Consider the following 19,544-nt stretch of genomic DNA (forward strand, 5'->3'; position numbering starts at 1 on the left):
TTCTCTGTCTCTCTCTCTCTTTCTCTCATTCTCTCTCCTTTCCTTCCTTCCTTCCTTCCTTGCCTCCTTCCTTCCTTCCTTCCTTCCTTCCTTCCTTCCTTCCTTCCTTCCTTCCTTCCTTCCCCCCTCCCTCCCTCCCTTCCTTTCTATTTATTTTCTTTCTCAAGGCTAGTGATCTACTGCTTTGCTCCACAGCTCCACTTCCTGTTTTTAGGTGGTTCTCTGGAGCTGGCTTTGACTCGCCATCCTCAGATCTCAGCCTCCGGAGTAGCTAAAATGACAGGCTTGGGCAACCGGCAGCGGCAGTGCCAGCTCTCCACCCCCCATCCCAAGGGTCGGCTTTGAAGAATAAGTGGGATCAGGATTTCCCTTTGGATTGTGGAGCCGCGGTGGCGCTTCCTCCTCTCTTCTCGGGGCCGAGGCCAGGCACCATCCGTCCTGGAGTGGGGATTTGGTGGGGGGAGGGCTGAGCGCCCGCGCTGCCCCGCACGCTGGGGACTCCCGGAGGTGGGGCGCACGGGACGCCCGGGTCGGCGCGGGCGCCGGGAAGGCGGAGTCCGCGGGGAAACGAAACCGAGAGCAGAACAGAGCGTCTTGCAGCTGACACAGGGGCTCGAGCGAGCGGGGGGGCCCCCTGGGTCGCCCAGGATCGTCCATCGGACGCGGGGAACACCGTGGGCACGGAAGTCGATCCCTCGCCGTCGAGTTCGGCGGGACAGGTATGGTTCCCGGAGGGAGGGTTCCAGTGACGGGGACAAGCCCGGGTCTAGAGGGGTGGCCGGGCAGGCTGCACGTAGGGACGTCTCAGAAGTGGGGTTTGGAAATCTCGTGCTAGGAGTGAAGGAGGACTTGCCCAGTTGCCAAGCCCTGTCCCCCGCCCCCTCTCCACTGGCCTTGCCCAGCCACCTGAGAGTTCCTTCAGTCCGGGCTCCCTGCCTGGCCCTGCCCCGGCTCTCCAGCCCGGGGGCTCCAGGGCTGCTCCCGCCTGCGGGGCTCCTGCCCCTTTCCTCTTCGTGGAGGGCTCTGCCTGTCCCCAGGACTCTCAGTCCGGGCAGAAGCCTTTACTGGGTGGACTCCTGTCTTAAGACCAGCCTCCCCTCCAACACACCTGACACCGTCAGAAAACCCAGCCAAAGAAAGAACCCCCAAACCAGACCAACAAACCAGATCGGCCCCACTGGAGAGCTGAAGTGGGACGCCACGACTAGGGGAGAGCCAGGACGCACAGGAGACTGAGGCATCGGGTCTGGGCTTAAATAGGGTCAGGTCACGAGGCAGGGTCACAGGGAGTGTGACCCAAGATTGGCAGGTCCAGTACCCTATAGACCAAGTCCCCACGCCTGCCCGTAGAAATTCCGGCACTCTCATCAGCTGGGACCTGGGACTTCACCTTCCCCCACCGCGACGGCACCAGTGAAAGCCAATTCCCCATCCACCCTGTGGACAGGACGGCGGGGTTAGACCCAGCACCCCCACCTCATTCCCATCTCCTGCCCACACCCACACACTTGCGCAGGCCAAACCTTCACTGTCACCTTCCTTCTTCCAAGGCCAGTGAGCAACCTACCTCTACAAGAAACCCAACTCTTGTCTGTCCTGCCCCCATATTGCCGGTATTGTGCTTCAGGATTCTCCCTGCAGCTGTCAGCCTCTCTGGCTTTCTCTGTCTATCTTTTTCTTTTCCTGTACTAGAATTTGAACTCAGGGCCTAGCATCTTTATGTTCAAGCCTGGAGCTCTATCACTTGAACCACACCTCTACATCTGGCATTTTGCTTGTACCCTAAGAGGCTCTCAGATTTGTCTGCCAGGCTGGCTTCCAACTATGATCAGCAAATCTCAGCCTTCTCAGTACCTGGAACCACTGGTTCCAGGCCTTGAACTGAAATCCATTAACTGCCTCCTTCTGAGTAGCTAGTATTACAGGAGTAAACTACTGGTTCCTTAGTTAGCATATATATATTTTTAAATCAGCTCGATTTATTTATTTATTTATTTATTTAGTGTGTGTGTGTGTGTGTGTGTGTGTGTGTGTGTGTGTGTGTGTGTGATATGGCTTGAACTCTGGGCTTGGGCCCTGTCCCTGAGCTCTTTTTGCTCAAGGCTAGTGATCTACCACTTTGAGCCACAGCACCACTTCTGGTTTTCTGGTGATTAATTGGAGGTCGTCTCATGCACTTTCTTGCCCTGGCTGGTTCAAACTGTGATTCTCAGATCTCAGTCTCCTGAGTTGCTGTGGATTATAGGTGTGAACCACCATAGCCCAGCATTTTAAAAAACACTTCTTTTTTTATTAGTTCCCTTTCTACTGTTTTTCTGCTTTTCTTTTTCTTTCTTTCTTTTTTCTTTTTTTTAAAGACAGAATCTTGCTATGTAGCTCAGGCTGGCCTTAAACTTCCTTCTGTTCCAGCCTCCTGAGTGCTGCAATGATAGTCATGTGCCATGATACCTGGATTCTTATGGTTTTTGAAATGTACAGTATGTTACTGGTTTGTTATAGTCACCTGAGAACAGGATGTGTGAGAGTTCCAGATTCTCCAGTGCTTACCATACTTGTATTGTCTGATTATTTGTACTCTTGAGGTGTTCATGAAATATATTTAGCTGTAGGGGTTGTATGTAGTTGTGGTTTTAAGCTTCATTTCTCTCATAACTAATGTTGTGGCCATCTTTTCATGTTCTTTCTGGCTAGTGATATAGTTCCTTTGGTGAAATGGCTGTTCAAGTTCTTTGCCTATTTTCTGGTTGGGTTGTTGCTCATTTTGATGTTGAGTTGTGAGAGTTCTTTCTATATTCTGTATAATAGGTTCTTATCCAATAAATCAAGTGCAGTTATTTTTATTCTGTAGATTGGCTTTCTATTTTAATATTGTCCTTTACAATTTTTTTTAAAATTTTGACAAAGCCAAGTTTATCTATTTTGTTTTTTGCTGTCTTCTATATCTCAGAGTCCACTGCCAAACTCAAGATCATCAAGACTTACAGTTACATTAAACTTCTAAGTGTTTTATAGTTTTGCCTTTACACTCAGATTGTATATCCTTAATTTTTTTTTAATATTTTAAATCACTGCTCCAATCTTAGTTTAGTGAGGTCTGTGATCTCTTAATTCACCCACTAGGTAAATTATCATAAAATTCATTTCAAAGGGGGAGTTGCGGAGAGTTCATAGGGGAATCAATGCCTGTGCAGCAAAATCCTTTCTGATTTCACAAATGTATTATATATATGCCACATCTTAGTTTCAACATCAAAACATTCTCACACTGCTCCTGTAACCTTCTTCTCGTCTTCAACAAGAGAACAGACAGATTTGTACTTGACATTCAGTGGAAACAGGGAGCAGAATGAAGAAAAGGGCCCTTTCTTTCTCTACCCATTTGAATTTCATCTTTTTTTTCCCCCAGTCCTGTGGCTTAAACTCAGGGCCTAGGCACTGTCCTTGAGCTTTCTCAAGGCTAGTGCTCTACCACTTGAGCCCCAGCTCTACTTCTGGCTTTTTTCTGTGTTTCTGCTGCCAAGGAATAGAACCTAGGGCTTTGTGCATGTTAGGCAAGCACTCTACCACTAGGCCACACTCCTGGCCCCCAGCTGAGTTTTGAAAGCAGACTATTTTGGAGAAATTAACATGGTAGTGCAGTTTGTGAGAGAGAAAGAAAGGGTCTGAAATAAAGTTTCAAGGAATTGATGTGGGGCTTAGATGAGTCATTTAAACAAAAGATTCCTCTCCACCCCTCCTAAACTGGATTGGGAAAATGAGATGGATGATTTCTGTCACTGTCGAGTACTCATTCACATGTCTCTTGTAGGAAAACATGGCTAGTCTTCATTACCCAGGTTTCTTCATGGAAGAACTTAATAAATACCGTCAGAAGCACAGTGTAGAGCTGAACTATCATCAAGTATCAGTAACAGGCCCTCCACATGCTTTAAGGCAAGTATTCGTCACAAACACCAAGTTCCAATAGCTGTAGGTCAGTGGTGGAAGAGGGCATGCTTAGCAAGTGTGAGGCCCTGAGTTCAATGTCCAATACACCCCCCACACAAATAAATAATTAAAAAATAACAGTGTACATTCCCTAAAAATGGAAACCAGGAGAATGGCAAGTCTGGCACCATTTTGAGGCCAGTACTTTAATTCTACAGCAAAGTTGCCAAAGATAGCCCTGCAAGAGTTCTTTTGTTGTAGAGTAATAGCTTCAGATGATTTCATTAAAAAAAGAGAGAGTCCAAGCTTCTCCAAGCTTCAAGAAGATGTGCTGTCTTTGTTTGTGGGGTGGCTGCTTCAATTCTATCTCATATGTAGGTTCGAACCCTGAAAACGAGTTCTGCAGATGATGGTTACTGGACCTCACTCCTTATAAAATGCATGAATTGCTCAATATCTTGCGATTATTATCTTTGTTGCCAGGTTTACATATCAAGTGAAAATTGATGGAAGAGAATTTCCAGAAGCTGAAGGTAAAACAAAACAGGAAGCAAAAAATGCTGCTGCCAAATTAGCTGTTGAGATACTTAATAAAGAAAACAAGGTTGGTAGCTGTTTTTTTTAAAAAATATATATATGCATATGTATATGTGGGGCTGGGAGTTTGGCCTAGTGGTCGAGTACTTGCCTAGAATGCACAAAGACCTGGGTTCGATTCCTCGGTACCACATACATAGAAAAAGCTGGAAGAGGTTCTGTAGCCAATGTGGTAGAATTCTAGCCTTGAGAAAAGTCCAAGGACAGTGCTCAGGCCCTGAGTTCAAGCCAGGACTGGGAAAAAATAAATAAAATAAAAAATAAATGTATATACACATGTGTATACTTATATACATGTAAATACATATGCACACACATATATATAAAATATACACATATATACATATAGTATAAGAAACCCATAATCGTTTTATAATGTCTCTCTGTAATAATATACTATATAAAGTAAAGCCATTCAGACATTCATTTACAAATTCCATTGCTAGTGCAATCTTTTTTCTCCCGTTGCCTAGTGTAATACACAAGTACCAGAAGTACTCTGAAGTTGAGATGTGAAAAGATGAGAATTGAGGAGACCTTGCTATTTAATTGAGGAAGTGTAAAGGAAAGAGGAAAGAGACCAGAGTGCTTATAGGAAGGATAATGGAGAAGCAACATAAGTATAACTGGTGTCCTTGAAGATGGGAAAAGTAAAAGTAAGGATACAGCTAGAGAGTATCATAGTATCATTTTCTTAATGGAATTCTAAAAGGAAAATGAGTGGATTGATGTACTATATATCTGGAGATTGGTGAGAGAGTAGACTGTTGCTATTCTCACTACCAAAAATGTTAAGTATGTAAGATAATTGAGGTTAATGATCTCCATTTACCATTTCATAATGTCTGTTTCAAAATATCATCTTGTCCACTATAAATGCATATAATTTCTATTGATAAATTAAAAGTTCTAAATTAAAAACACTTTGTCTTGTAGGGATAGGTGTGTAGTTACAATTTTAACAAGGTAATATAATTGGAAAATATGTATTATCTATATGGTCTTTAACCTTGCTCATAGTTTGATTAGAATTTAATTTTATTGAAATTGTTTAGATCATACTTGTTTTCCTACTTACTCAAGAGGGTGAGGTCTGTGGATCTAGATTCAAAGCTAGACCGGGCAGGCAAGTCCATGAGACTCTTATTTCCAAGTAACCACCTAAAAGCCAGCAGTGGAACTGTGGCTCAAGTGGTAGAGCAAAAAACTCAAGGACAGCACCTAGGCCTGGAGTTCAGGCCAGAGGACTGGCACACACACACACACACACACACACACACACACACACACACACACACTGCTTAATAATTTTCTTAGGAAAACGAAGAGTTAAATCTGTGTTGTTGTTTATATTATTGTTTTTTTCTTTGTAGGAAGATAGTTCTTTACCACTAACAGTGGAAACGTCAGAAGGTTCATCCAAGGGGAATTACATAGGCCTCATCAACAGATTTGCCCAGAAGGAAAATCAGCCTGTGTACTATGAACCCTGTGTATCCATGGAGTTGGGGTCCCAAAGGTAACATATAGTTTGGCTTTTCCTCCTTTCTAATTGTATTTAAGTGCTTATTTCCATGTCTAACTCTCAAAAAAATTATCAGTATACCTAGAAGATTTTATTTTTATTTTAGTTGTGCCAGTACTGGGGCTTGAACTCAAGGCTGAGGACTCAAGTGATAGAGCACCAGCCTTGAGCAAAAAAGCTCAGGACACACACCAGCCTTGAGTGAAAAAGTTAAAGCACACTTACCTACAGCTAAAAAAACTGAATCTCTCAAAAACAAATCCTCAAACATCCATCCCATTAAAAGGTGGGCTAAAGACTAAAAGAGGAAATAAGAATGGCCTATAGACACATGAAGAAATAAATGCTCCACATCTCTGGCTATACAAGAAATGCAAATCAAAACAACTCTGAGATTCCACCTCACTCCAGTTAGAATGGCCATTATCAAGAAATCCAATAACAACAGATGTTGGTGGGCATGTGGCCAGGAGGGATCACTACTACACTGTTGGTGGGAGTGTAAACTTGTTCAACCACTCTGGAAAGCAGTATGGCAATTCCTCAAAAGACTAAACATAGAGCAATCCCACTCCTTGGCATTTACCCAAATGTCCAGAAACAAGGACATACTAAAGCTACTAGCACAATGATGTTCATTGCGGCATTATTACCATAACTAAGGTGTGGAACCAACCCAAATGTCCCTCAGTAGATGAATGGATCAAGAAGATGTGGTACTTCTACACAATAGAATTCTATGCTGCCATCAGAAAAAAATGACATCACCCCATTTGCAAGGAAATGGAAAGACTTGGAAAAAATCATATTAAGTGAAGTAAGCCAGACCCAAAGGAACATAGGCTCAATGATTTCCTTCATTTGTAATAATTAGTACACATCTAGAACTCTCCTAGACTCAAAAGCTATGTACATATGGCCATATAAGATGAAACTAAACAAAATGAGCTCTAGGATATGGAATCAAGAGGTTTATCTTTGTGATTGTTGTTCTTAATATACTATGTGAAGTTATTAGGTTAAGTGGAGATAGAAGTCTCAGGTCCTTTTGTGCCAGGTTGGCTTTGAACCTTGATTCACAGATTTCAGCCTCCTGAGTAGGTAGGATTACAAGCATGAGCCACCACGTCTGGCTTTTTTCCCCTCTTATGGTTTATCTCATGTTGTTACTGTATCTGACTTTGTTACCTGGTATATTTTATATACATGTATTTGTTTATTTGAAATAGGGAAGGGAAGGGGGAAGACAAGATGATTGGAGGGGGTGGGGGGAAAGAAAGGGGGATGAAAACATGAGAAGGTGTATCAAGGTTACAGAAATAAGATACCCATTACCTGATGAATGTAACTGTAACCCCTCTATACATTCTCCCGACAATAAAATACAACAAAAAGTATTATATTGGAGCTTTATGTAACTTAGTTTATCTTGTTCCTAAGGAACTTTCCCATCTTTGTTTCTGACTCAGAATAGTTAACTTTTCCTGGGCCGTTTTTTTTTTTATTGTAATTAGTAAAAGGGTTACATGATATTTGCCAGATAGAAGGTGCATTAATTCACATACATTGATACCCTTTCACATGTCTTGGTACCCATTTCCCTCCCCCCCCCACACCCCCCACCCATCTTGGTTTTCCCCCTCCTGGGCCGTTTTAAATACAAAGAAATAAATTTAATATTTCCAGTGGTTTAAAACAAGTCAGTGCACCGTGCCCACACTTTGAATTCAAGCCCTATGATAAGTACAAAAAATAGAATAGAATTTTTTTTTTTTGCCAGTCCTGGGCTTGAGCTCAGGGCCTGAGCACTGACCTTGGACTTTCTCAAGGCTAGAGCTCTACCACTTGAGCCTCAGCACCACTTCCGGCTTTTTTGTATGTATGTGGTACCAAGGAATCGAACCCGGGTCTTCATGCATGCTAGGCAAGCACTTTAACCACTAGGCCAAACTCCCAGCCCAATAGAATAGAATTTTGTCTAATAAATTAGTGTTCTGCTAAGGCCTTTGTAAATTTGTGTTTTTTTTTAATCGTAAGCTAGATCGTTGAGGGCTAGTGACTCCAGCCTGTAATCCTAGTTCCTGAGAAGGCTGAGATATAAGGACAACAGTTTAATGTCAGCTGGGGAAGAAAGCTTGTGAGACTCTTAGCCAGCAAAAAAACCCAGAAGTAGAGATGTGGCTCACATGGTAGAGTAAGCAAAAAAGCTTAGGGACAGCACCCAGTTCAAGGCTCAAGACACCCATACTCCATGTGCACACACAAAATTGTATATTAGATTTACTTTACTTTAGATATTTGAATGAATACTCTATTATTTTCCCCTAGATTTCATTACAAATGCAAAATTGGAAATGAAGAGTATGAGGTTGGCTCAGGCTCCACCAAACAAGAAGCAAAGCAAATGGCTGCGAAGCATGCTTACCGTCAGATAGTATCAAAAAGTTCACTGGTATGTATTGTTAATTTAATTTGTACATTTGAAAACTCCCCCTCATGCCAGGAGTGTGGTCTAGTGTTTGAGTGCTTGCCTAGCATGCAGAAAGCTCTGGGTTCAGTTCCTCAGTACCACATATACAGAAAAAGCTGGAAGTGGTGCTATGGCTCAAGTGGTAGAGTTCTAGCCTTGAGAAAGCTCAGAGACAGTGCCCAGGCCGTGGGTTCAAGCCCTAGGACTGGTAAAAAAAATAAAAATAAAAATTTCCGTGGGCAGGGAGTTTGGCCTAGTGGTAGAGTGCTTTGCCTAGCATGCACAAAGACCTGGGTTCAAATCCTTGGTACCACATACACAGAACGATCCTGATGTGATGCTGTGGCTCAAGTGGTAAGGCTCTAGCCTTGAGAAACCCAAGGACAGTGCCTCAAGCCCAGGACTGGCAATAAATAAATAAATACTCCCTCTGAAGTTGACTTGAGGTTACATTGTTTTCACAATGCCAAGACAACCATTATGAACAGTTTCTCCACGGTCCCACCAATGAGCTATGGCTATGGGCATGATTTTAAACTCAGTTCAAGCATCCATTTAAAATGTATTAAGCTAGACACAGGTGGCTCACACCTGTAATCCTAGTTATTCAGGAGGCTAAGATCTGAAGATCAAATTTCCAAGCTAGCCTGGCCAGAAAAGGCTGTGAAACTTTCTTTTGGTCAGTCATGGGATGTGAACTCTTGGCCTGGGCACTGTCCCTGAGCTCTTCAGTTCAAGAATAATGCCCTCCTTGAGCCATAGTGCCACTTCTGATTTTCTAGTGTTTAATTAGAGACAAGTGTTTTATGAACGTTAGTGCCTGGGCTTTGAACCTTGATCCTCAGATCTCAGCCTCCTGACTAGCTAGAATTGCAGGCGTGAGCCACCATGCCTGGCAAGGCTGTGAAACTAACTCCAGCACAAAGCTAGAGAAGAGATATGGCTCAAGTGGTAGAGTGTCAGCCTTGAGTAAAGAAGACAACTAAGTGTAAGAGGCCCTGAGGTTAAGCCCTGGTATAAGCACCAAAAACAAACAATTACCTACTGCAGATGAATGGATACAGAAAATGAGGTATATATACACAATGGAATTCTACATAGCCAACAGACAAGATAAAATAATGGCATTCGCAGGGAAGTGGATGAATCTAGAGCGAATCATGTTGAGTGAGACAAGTCAAGACCTAAGGAACAAAAGGCGCATGGTATCCTTAATATGTGGCTATTAAATCCAAAGAGTACAAGAGCGAGGACTCAATAACTGCATACCCAAAGCTATGGACATGGTAATGGAAATACAAACATAACTATATAGACATAAAAACCTATGACTCTATAGACATAATGTTTTATTTCATAAATTAATATGTTTCTATGACATACAAACCCTTAGCCTAATTGTATTTAAGTTCTAAATACTAAGTCCCAGTGATTGTAAATAGAGATTCCCTCCTTGAACACTTGTATGTTAAACTTGTTAAAATATGATGTAAAAATCAACGTTAATAAATTCTTGGAAAAAAAAACTTTGACAACCAAAGCTAATGGGTTAAATAAACTATGGAATATCTCTAAAAAAAACAAAAACAAAAACAAAAATCTTGCAATTAATTGTTCATGGCTGTGAATTTGGTGGCTCTGAGGGAAATAAATGTAGCCATGACTATTCAGTGATAGAACTACTGTTGAGAAATTAGCTAGTTGCATTTAAACCTAAGAAGGGTTGTTTTTCTTTCAGAGAACTGACTCGAGGTCCCCTGGTTATTTTAGTGGCTCATTGACTGTCTCTTCTACAAGTACATCGTAAGTTGATATTAAATATATTCATATTGCTGCCAGAGGATTAGAAGTGGGGCATAGAGGGCTTGCCTGGCATGATTCAGGTCCTGGGTTAGATTCTCAACATCATACACACACACACACACACACACACACACACACACACACACACACACACACACACACATAATAAAAGGTTCTTTGTAACTGAAAGAAAAACTTTCCATCTTAAGGAGAAATTTACAGATTCAAAAAGAAACAGAATTCACAAACTGAAGTTATTCTCTTTTAGTGCTTCTGCATCAGAAAGTGACTCGTCGGCAGATGCATCTGGAAGTTGTGACAAGAGTGACAGTATAAATGCTTCTACATCTTCTATGGTATTGTATTAGTCCCTAAACTTCCTTCTTAGTCTTGATGATTTGTTTAAAAAGGCCTTGCATATCCAGGTCCCAGTGGTTCACCATGTAATCCCAGCTACTCAGGAGGCTATGATCTGAGAATCACAATTTGAAGCCAGTCCATGCAGAAAAGTATCTGAGATTCTTATCTACAATAACTACCAAAAAAGCTGGGAGTGAAGCTGTGGCTCAAATGAGTGACAGAGCACTAGCTTTGAGCAGAAAGGCTCGGGGACAGCACCCAAGCCCTGATTTCAAGCCCCAGGACTGGCGCGCACCACAAAAACATGACTTGCATGGTTAGGTATATTTTTTTCATTTGTTTTCTCTCTCCTCATCCTTTAGGCTTCTATCACTCCTTCTCTTCTTTTTTTCCCCCTCTTTCTCTCTGTTTCTCTCCCTCTTTTCCTTCCTCTCTGTCACCTTTCCCTCTTTGGTGAGACTTGACCTCCAGCCTCAAAAATACTCTGTCACTGGTCCAACACCCTAGATCTTTCCCTGCTTTTTTTTTTTTTTTTTTGATTGGTCATGAGGCTTGAACTCTGGACCTGTGTGTTGTCCCTCAGCTCTTCAGCTCAAGGCCAGAACTATGAGCCACAGATCTACTTCTGCTTTTCTGGTAGTTAACTAGAGATAAGAGTCTCACAGACTTTCATGCTTGGGCTGGCTTTGAACCACAATCCTCAGATCTTCTGAGTAGCTAGGATTACAGGTGTGAGCCACTGGCATTTGGCTTCCTGATATTTTGTTTTTCCCTGGAGCTGAGGACCTATTCCAGGGCCATGCACTTGTTGCACTTACCAGGCAAGTGCACTTCCACTGAGCTAAATCCCCAACCCTTCCCTGATATTTTTGAATAGGCCTATGATCTTGGTTTTCTCTCCTAACAACTAGGTAATGTTGATCCTGTTTTCAATCATAACTAACTTTAAACCTTATAATACCAAATGTTGATTCAAGGCTTGATGAGAACAAACACAGGTTTGAAAAAACATTTTTTTTTTCTGTGCTGATTTTAGATCTTGAGCCAGGACCTGGGTGTTGAGTTACTTTTGTTTAAGATTAGCACTCTACCACTTGAGCCAGAGCTCCACTTCTGGCTTTTGGTGGCTAATTGGAGGCAAAAATATTACAGACTTGTCTGCAGGGGTTGGCTTTGAATGATTATCTTCAGATCTCAGCTTCCCCCAGTGACTGAGAAGACAAAATGTGAGCCACCAGTGCCTGGCATGTATAATGAAGTTTTTGGTCATACAGACTAAGAAATATAACCACAGGGCCATCTAAAGAAAATAATATAATTAGATGGGTACTGTGGCACATTTATAATTCAAGCACTCCACAGAATGACAGGTTCAAGGCCAACCCGGATATATAGAAAGTTCCAGACTAGCCCAGAGATCCTGTCTAAAAACACAACACAAAAAACACACATAAAGGGCCAGGAGTTTGGCCTAGTGGTAGAGTGCTTGCCTCTCGCATGCACGAAGACCCTGGTTCAATTCCTTGGTACCACATACATAGAAAAAAAGCTGGAAATGGTGCTGTGGTTCAAGTGGTAGAGCTCTAGCCTTGAGAAATGTCCAAGGACAGGGCTTAGGCCCTGAGTTCAAGCCCCACGACTGGCCAAAAAAACCTCAAAACCGAAAACAAAAAAAGCTACACATACACTAAATCACTGATTGATTTAATGATGTTAAGTGAATCTATTTCTCGTTTTATTTTGTTATAGAATGGTCTCAAAATCCATCAAAAGAAGATAGGATTGTGAGTATGATTGAACTTATTTGTGGATTTTCTTTCAGAGTTTTTATGTTTTCAGCCTTATTTAATGTCTGCAGTATTTGTAGAATAAAACACATGCTTGTTTGATTGGGGCTTCAGAATTCAAAAGCTTGAAATCTCATACGGAGGAACTTCTGAGTCTATACGCATGCTACATGATGTTTCATTTGTTAGTTTAGGATGTTATTTTGGATGAGGCCAGTGAGGAAGTAGACTTGGAGATATGTTTCAAGGGAAGTGCATTAATTTTCAGACAGGCAGACTTTTCAGACTTGACTTTTTAATTTTAATTTTATTTCATTGTCAATTGTGAGGCTTGAACTCAAGGCCTGGGTGCTATTCCTGAGCTCGTTTGCTCAAGGATAACTAACACTCTACCATTTTCAGCTACCGTACCACTTCTGGTTTTCTGGAGGTTGATTAGAGATGTCCCTTGAGTTTTTTTGCCTGGGCTGGCTTTGAACCACAATCCTTACAACTTCGCCTCCTGTGTAGCAAGGATTACAAATTACAAGAGTGAGCCACCAGCACCTGGCTGAGTTTTTCTTTTTTTCTTTTTTTTGTCGGTCATGGGACTTGAACTCTGGGCTTGGGCATTGTCCCTGAGCTCTTTAACTCAAGGCTACCGCCTTACCCCTTGAACCACAGCTCCACTTCCTTTAATTCTTTTGAAGGTCAAATGTCATATAAGTTTTAGTGGATTGGTGTTTGTAACTGAAGAGGAAAGCAGAAGTATAAATATGGTCAGGAAAGAGCATGAACTGGCGGGCAACCACCAGCAGCACATTTTGGCTAGTCGCTAGCCATGCTGGTATAGGTGTTTACATGTAGAGAAAACAAGTCTGCATGCTGGGTATTGGGTCCACAGCCAAGATGTGGCACCTGTGGAGAAAGAGGGACTTTTTTGAGGAAGACTGTAAAGTATGCCTAGACATGACTTGAGGACATGGAAGGTTTGAAGAACTCTGTTTCTTAGTTGGGACACATACAAGAATGGTGCTGATGTCGTTAGCCTTGGGGGCTCAGAGGAAAGATAGCAATTTGGATCTGTTTCCTTTTAGATGTTCTGTGAACTTTCACTGGCAGGTAACTAGCTCATGATCCATGAGGAATACTGATCCACAGGGAAGGAAGCCTCAAGATATACTGGATCTTGTGTTGTGAGTGTGGAGAAAGGATGAGAAGGGCAAATGGTAGACCAGCAAGGAATGTGTTATGTTGAAAAAGGAAGCTGGGACAGGGCTGAAGAATCCCTCCAGGAAAGAGAACTATCAGAATGTTGTTTTTGTTTGTTGTTCTTTTGTTGTTTTTCTTTTTGTTTGCCAGTCCTGGGGCTTGAACTCAGGGCCTGAGCACTTTCCTTGGGCTTTCTCAAGGCTAGCACTCTACTACATAAACCACAGCACCACTTCCGGCTTTTTCTATGTATGTGGTACTAAGAAATTGAACTCAGGTCTTCATGTATGCTAGGCAAGCACTCTACCGCTAGGCCAAACTACCGGCCCCAGGATGTTGTTTTATAAAGAAGGAAACTGAAACTTGCTATCTATTATTCTCATAGTCAACACAAAATATATAGAACTCATTGCAGGGCATACATCCTGATCTATACAAGTTATTTTCATTTAAATTTTTCATTCTTGTCTTTATTTTAGACACTTGGCACCTACATTTAATTCTCCCGTTATAAAAGGAAACAAGTATACAATAAACGACAGGTAAGAGGGAACTATATTCTTTTTTTTTTTTTTGCCAGTCCTGGGCCTTGAATTCAGGGCCTGAGCATTGTCCTTGGACTTTCTCAAGGTCACTTGAGCCATAGCATCATTTCCAACTTTTTTCTATGTATGTGGTACTGAGGGATTGAACCTGGGTCTTCGTGCATGCTAGGCAAGCACTCTAACACTAGGCCAAACTCCCGGCCGACTATTCTTGAAGATATACTTGCTTGTGCAACAACTTCTTAAGCAGATGTTATAAAGGTGAACAGTTTAACTGCTATAGCACAATCAGAACTAGCACAAAGAATTGTCATTTCTTGGAGAATTAAGGTTTAGATGAATTCACACAGAAGAAGATGCTAAACACAAGTCTGTGGGTCTTTATGTGAGTTTCTAGACATCCATTTATGTTTTTTTTTTTTATTGAAAGCAAATATGTCTAGAAAATGTTCAGAAAAAAATGTTGCTACACAGCAAGCTGAGATCTAAGGATTGTAGTTGAAGCCAGCCCAGGTAGAAAAGTCCATGAGACCCTTTATCTCCAATTAACCAGCTCATGGTAGAGCCTCAGCAATCAGAGAATAAAAAAGCATGAGCCTGAAGCTAGATGTGGTGGTTCATGCCTGTAATCCTAGCTACTCAGGAGGTTGAGATCTGAGGATCAAGGTTCAAAGACAGCGGGGCACAAAAGACCTGAGACTCTTATCTCCATTTAACCTGTAGAAAACGGGAAGTGGGGCTTGGCTCAAGGTAGTCTTGAACTGTAAAGCTCAGGGACAGCGCCTAGGCCCTGGGACAGAGCGGTAGCCTTTAGCTGAAGTGCTCCAGGACAGTGCCCAGGCCAAGTTCAAGCCCTATGTCCTACAAAAATAAATAAATAAACAAAAAAGAATGAGGCTGATTTCTGTGCCATGTACACACTGTGTAGTCACTGTGTGCCAGGCTGTGTGTTTTTTCCTCTTAACAGCTCAGCAGCAGCTGTGGATACCACACAGTGTGAAGTTTTCTATATGTGAGGGATTTCTTTGTTAATCATGGCATGTGAAACATAGTTGTTAATTGTGCTCTCCTGACCCCCCCCATTAGTCTCCTGTTATGTTGGATCTCCATGGAAGGAGGAAGACCATTCTTGGTGACTTAAAAAGTTTCTGTGGCAGTGGATTTTGAAGAGGGGTTGGTTGGGAATGATGCTCATTGTATAGACCCTGTCACATGAAATGGAGGGGTGTGAAGGCAAGTACTGCATTTCAGAATAACACTGGTATTTATCTCAAGGTTTCTTGGGACTTTTGAAGAAATAGAACAAATTGGTGCTGGAGGATTTGGCTACGTTTTCAAAGCAAAGCACAAGATTGATAAAAAGACTTATGTTATTAAACGCGTTAAATATGATGACTCGTAAGTAATAATTACTTTGAATGAAACTCGCTCTATATTTTTTCATGTTTCTCTCTTCTTCATTGGTATAACATATATTTCTTTTTGTCTATTATTTTTATCCTGGGGCTTGAACTTGAGGTCTGGGTACAGTCCCTGAGTTTTTCATTCAAGGCATTTTACCATTTGAGTCACAGCTCCACATCTGGTTTCTCTGATGCTTAATTGAAGATAAGAATCTCATGGACTTTCTTGCCTGGGCTAGCTTTCAGATTTCAGCCTCCTGAGTAACTAGAAATGTAGATGTGAGCCACTTACATCCAGCTTCTTCTTTTTTTTTTTTTTTACCAGTCCTGGGGCTTGAACTCAGGGCCTAGGTACTGTCCCTGGACAGTGCTTTGCTCAAAGCTAGCATTTTTTAACTTGAGCCACAGTGCCACTTCTGGCTTTTTCTGTATATATGATACTGAGGAATGGAACTGAGGGCTCATGTAGCACTAACTTATGTTCCTGGCCCATATCTTCTTTTTTTGTAATGTAATATAATCTAGAGGAACTTGGCTTATTACAAAGTGATCTTATGTTAACTCTGGATTTTATTGAGTTAAAAAATTGTGATCTGGCCAGGCACGGTGGCTCATGCCTATAATGCTAGCTACTCAGGAGGTTGAGATCTGAGGATCAAGGTTCAAAGCCTGCCTGGGCACAAAAGGACCTGAGACTCTTATCTCCAAGTAACCGTTAGAAAATGGGAAGTGGGGCTTGGCTCTATGGTAGAGTGGTAGCCTTGAGCTGAAGAGATCAGGGACAGCACCCAGGCCCCATAACCCACCAATCAATCAATCAATCAATAAATAAATAAATAATAAAAATTGTGATCTGCCAGGCACAGTGGCTTATGCCTGTAATCCTAGCTACTCAGGAGACTGAGATCTGAGGATTGTGGTTCAAAATGTGAGACTCTTATCTTCAATTAATCACTAGAAAATGGGAAGTAGGTCTATGGCTCAAGAGGTAGGGTAGTAAGTCTTGAGCTGTAGAGGTCAGAGTCAGTGCCCAGGATCAGAGATCAAGCCCCATGTCCCAACAACAACAAAATCGTGATCTAAATTTAAAGCTGATGCTATAGTCCCGTTTCTTTACAGTTGAGGAAATTGAGATAGCCAAAGAGATGAATTGATTTAGCAAAGGTAAAAGTTAATTGTGCTGTTCCAAATGTGGTGGATTAAATGCAGCAATTTACCATCTCCTGTTCCATTGGATGGGTCTGCTCAGCTAAATACAATATGCCTGGGTGCTCCTGGCATTTTCAGTCTAGAGATATCTAAATGCTTGACTGGATGAATATCCAAGAAGACAGGCAAGACCCATGATACTGGCTGTGGGCAAGCAGTTCATCTGGGGCTGTCAACCAGAACACCTCCACAGGACCTTCTCATGAGGCCTGAACTCCTCCCCACAGAGGCCGTAAGTCAAGGAAGGTCTTTTCAGCTGGGCACTGGTGGCTCACACCTATGATCCTAGGTCCCCAACTGAGATCTGATGATCAAGGTTCGAAGCCAGCTTAGTCAGGAAAGTCCATGACATTCTTCTTTTCTTTTTTTGTTCCTCCTGGGGCTTAAACTTAGGGCCTGAGCACTATCCTTGGACACTTTTTGCTCAAGGCTAGCACTTTGCCACTTGAGCTACAGCTCTACTTCTGGCTTTTTCTATGTCTGTGGTACCAAGGAATTGAACCTGGGTCTTCATACATGCTAGGCAAGCACTCTACCACTAGGCCATACTCCTGGCCCATCCCCCCCCTTTTTTTTTGGTGGGTCATGGGGCTTGAACTGTGGGCCTGGGAGCTATCCCTGAGCTCTTCAGCTCAAGGCTACCACCCTACCCTTTGAGCCATAGCCCCACTTGCCATTTGCTAGAGGTTAATTGGAGATAATAGTCTCATGTTCTTTAGTGCCTGGACTGGCTTTGAACTGAGATCCTCAGATCTCAGCCTCCTGAGTAGCTAGGATTACAGGCATGAGCCACCACGTCTGGCTTCTGCCAACCTTTTATCTTTTGACTTCTCTTTGCTCCATTCTAAAGCTTGGCATGGAAACCATAGAAAGGTTTAAAAGGTGAGTGTTGACAGTTCTGTCCCGAGACCTGTGCTGTTTTGGAGTTACTGGGGATTCATCCAGACATCCTCATGTTCCTGTTCCTCTTGATAGGAAGGTGGAGCGTGAAGTAAGAGCCTTGGCACAACTCGACCACGTCAATATCATTCACTATCATTGTTGCTGGGATGGAGATGATTACGACCTTGAGGTTAGCGGGAGTTGGAATTTGAGGTAGGTTAAAAAAAAATTCTCACCATAGGCATCGTAGGATGAAAGTAAACTGTCGTCTACAGTGTGTGGACACTGGATGGGGTCATCAAACATCACCATTAATAGTCATCATTAGAAGATGATTGGGAAGGGTGGGGGAAGGGAAGCGGGGGAAAAAAACCATGAGAAGGGGTATCAATGTGTGGGAAGTAATGCATCCACTACCTGGCGAATATAACTGTTTTTAAAAGAATTTTAGAAAATATCCTCAACTGTGTTTTAAAAAAAACTGCTTAAAGGAAATTTTAGCCATGTATCAGGAAGCATAATATGTCATTGCAGAGAAATGGGTGGACCTAGGAAAAAATTGTTAAGTAAAGTGATGCTCAGAGAAACAATGGACATATCTTTTCTCATATGTGGAGGTTAGATCTTATTTATAAATATATACGTAAGCATACATCAGGTTATATGCATAGATAAACAAATGAATTGATTGAAGTTTGATATCTAATGGGGAGTATTCCAATAATGTAACTCCTTGAACAAATAACTTACAGTCTAACAAAATGAAGCTGGAACTTGAGGTGTGGGTGGAGAGGGGGACTAAGGGGAGCTAGATGAATGGATAGTGGAAGAGTGGACAAAGGTATTTTTAGTATTTCATGTGTATATGTGACAATGGCATAGGAGGGGGTGGAGGTGGGAGAGGAGAATTATGGGGGGAGATTGATGAGGGAGAATTATGAAAAGAGATGACATGGATCAGGATATAGTGCACTCATAAACTGATATGTTGAAATGAAATCCCTTTGTACAACTTCTTTTTTTTTTTTTTTTTGCCAGTCGTGGGCTTGAGCTCAGGGCCTGAGCACTGTCCTTGGACTTTCTCAAGGCTAGAGCTCTACCACTTGAGCCTCAGCACCACTTCTGGCTTTTTTCTATGTATGTGGTACCGAGGAATCGAACCCGGGTCTTCTTGCATGCTAGGCAAGCACTTTAACCACTAGGCCAAACTCCCGGCCTTTGTACAACTTCTTAAAGATACAAGTAGAGGCCAGGAGCATGGCGTGGTGGTAGAGTACCTGCCTAGCATGCACGAAGCCCGGGGTTCGGATTCCTCCATACCACACACACAGAAAAATCCAGTAATGGCACCGTGGCTCAGGTGGCAGAGCACTAGCCTTGTGGAAAAAGTGCCCAAGGACAGTGTGCAGACCCTGAGTTCAAGACCTAGGTGGCCAAAAAAAAAGATTACAGTAAAATTTTTAAGAAAAGGTAACCAGTTTATCTTTCCTGACTTCACATGTGACCTGAGTTTAGGGTAAGTTGACAATACAGTGTTGTGAAGGTTTTTACCATGTAGATGTTGCTATGACTGAAGTTTCCCTGCTTCATCGACAGCTTGTCACCTTCTGGAAAATTTTGTCTTCTGTTTCAGCAATTTATTATTATTATTATTATTATTATTATTATTATTATTATTATTATTATTTTCTAGTCCTGGGGCTTGAACTCAGGGCCTGGGCACTGTTCTTTAGCTTTCTCAAAGCTACCACTCAACCACTTGAGCCACAGCACCAGTTCTGGCTTTTTCTGTGTATATATGGTATCAAGAAATCAAACTTGGAGCTTCGTGTAGGTAAGCATGCA

At 42.2% G+C, this 19,544-nt stretch overlaps 1 protein-coding gene across 1 annotated transcript in view; it reads left to right on the forward strand.

The window, feature by feature from the left end:
* Nucleotides 1-636: 636 nt before the first annotated feature.
* Nucleotides 637-19,544, forward strand: part of Eif2ak2 (eukaryotic translation initiation factor 2 alpha kinase 2) — a 29,396-nt gene continuing 10,488 nt past the window's right edge. The window contains exons 1-11 of the mRNA XM_090337142.1: nucleotides 637-719; nucleotides 3,809-3,933; nucleotides 4,411-4,531; nucleotides 5,898-6,043; nucleotides 8,378-8,501; nucleotides 10,258-10,322; nucleotides 10,591-10,678; nucleotides 12,432-12,466; nucleotides 14,140-14,202; nucleotides 15,481-15,603; nucleotides 17,793-17,912. Coding sequence (XP_090193268.1) covers nucleotides 3,815-3,933; nucleotides 4,411-4,531; nucleotides 5,898-6,043; nucleotides 8,378-8,501; nucleotides 10,258-10,322; nucleotides 10,591-10,678; nucleotides 12,432-12,466; nucleotides 14,140-14,202; nucleotides 15,481-15,603; nucleotides 17,793-17,912 — 1,004 coding nt within the window. The 5' untranslated portion in view covers nucleotides 637-719; nucleotides 3,809-3,814. The remainder of the gene's footprint in view (nucleotides 720-3,808; nucleotides 3,934-4,410; nucleotides 4,532-5,897; nucleotides 6,044-8,377; nucleotides 8,502-10,257; nucleotides 10,323-10,590; nucleotides 10,679-12,431; nucleotides 12,467-14,139; nucleotides 14,203-15,480; nucleotides 15,604-17,792; nucleotides 17,913-19,544) is intronic.

Source organism: Megascapheus bottae, chromosome 7 (genome assembly GCF_031878675.1).
Source record: "Megascapheus bottae isolate mThoBot1 chromosome 7, mThoBot2.hap1, whole genome shotgun sequence".
NCBI lineage: Eukaryota > Metazoa > Chordata > Mammalia > Rodentia > Geomyidae > Megascapheus > Megascapheus bottae.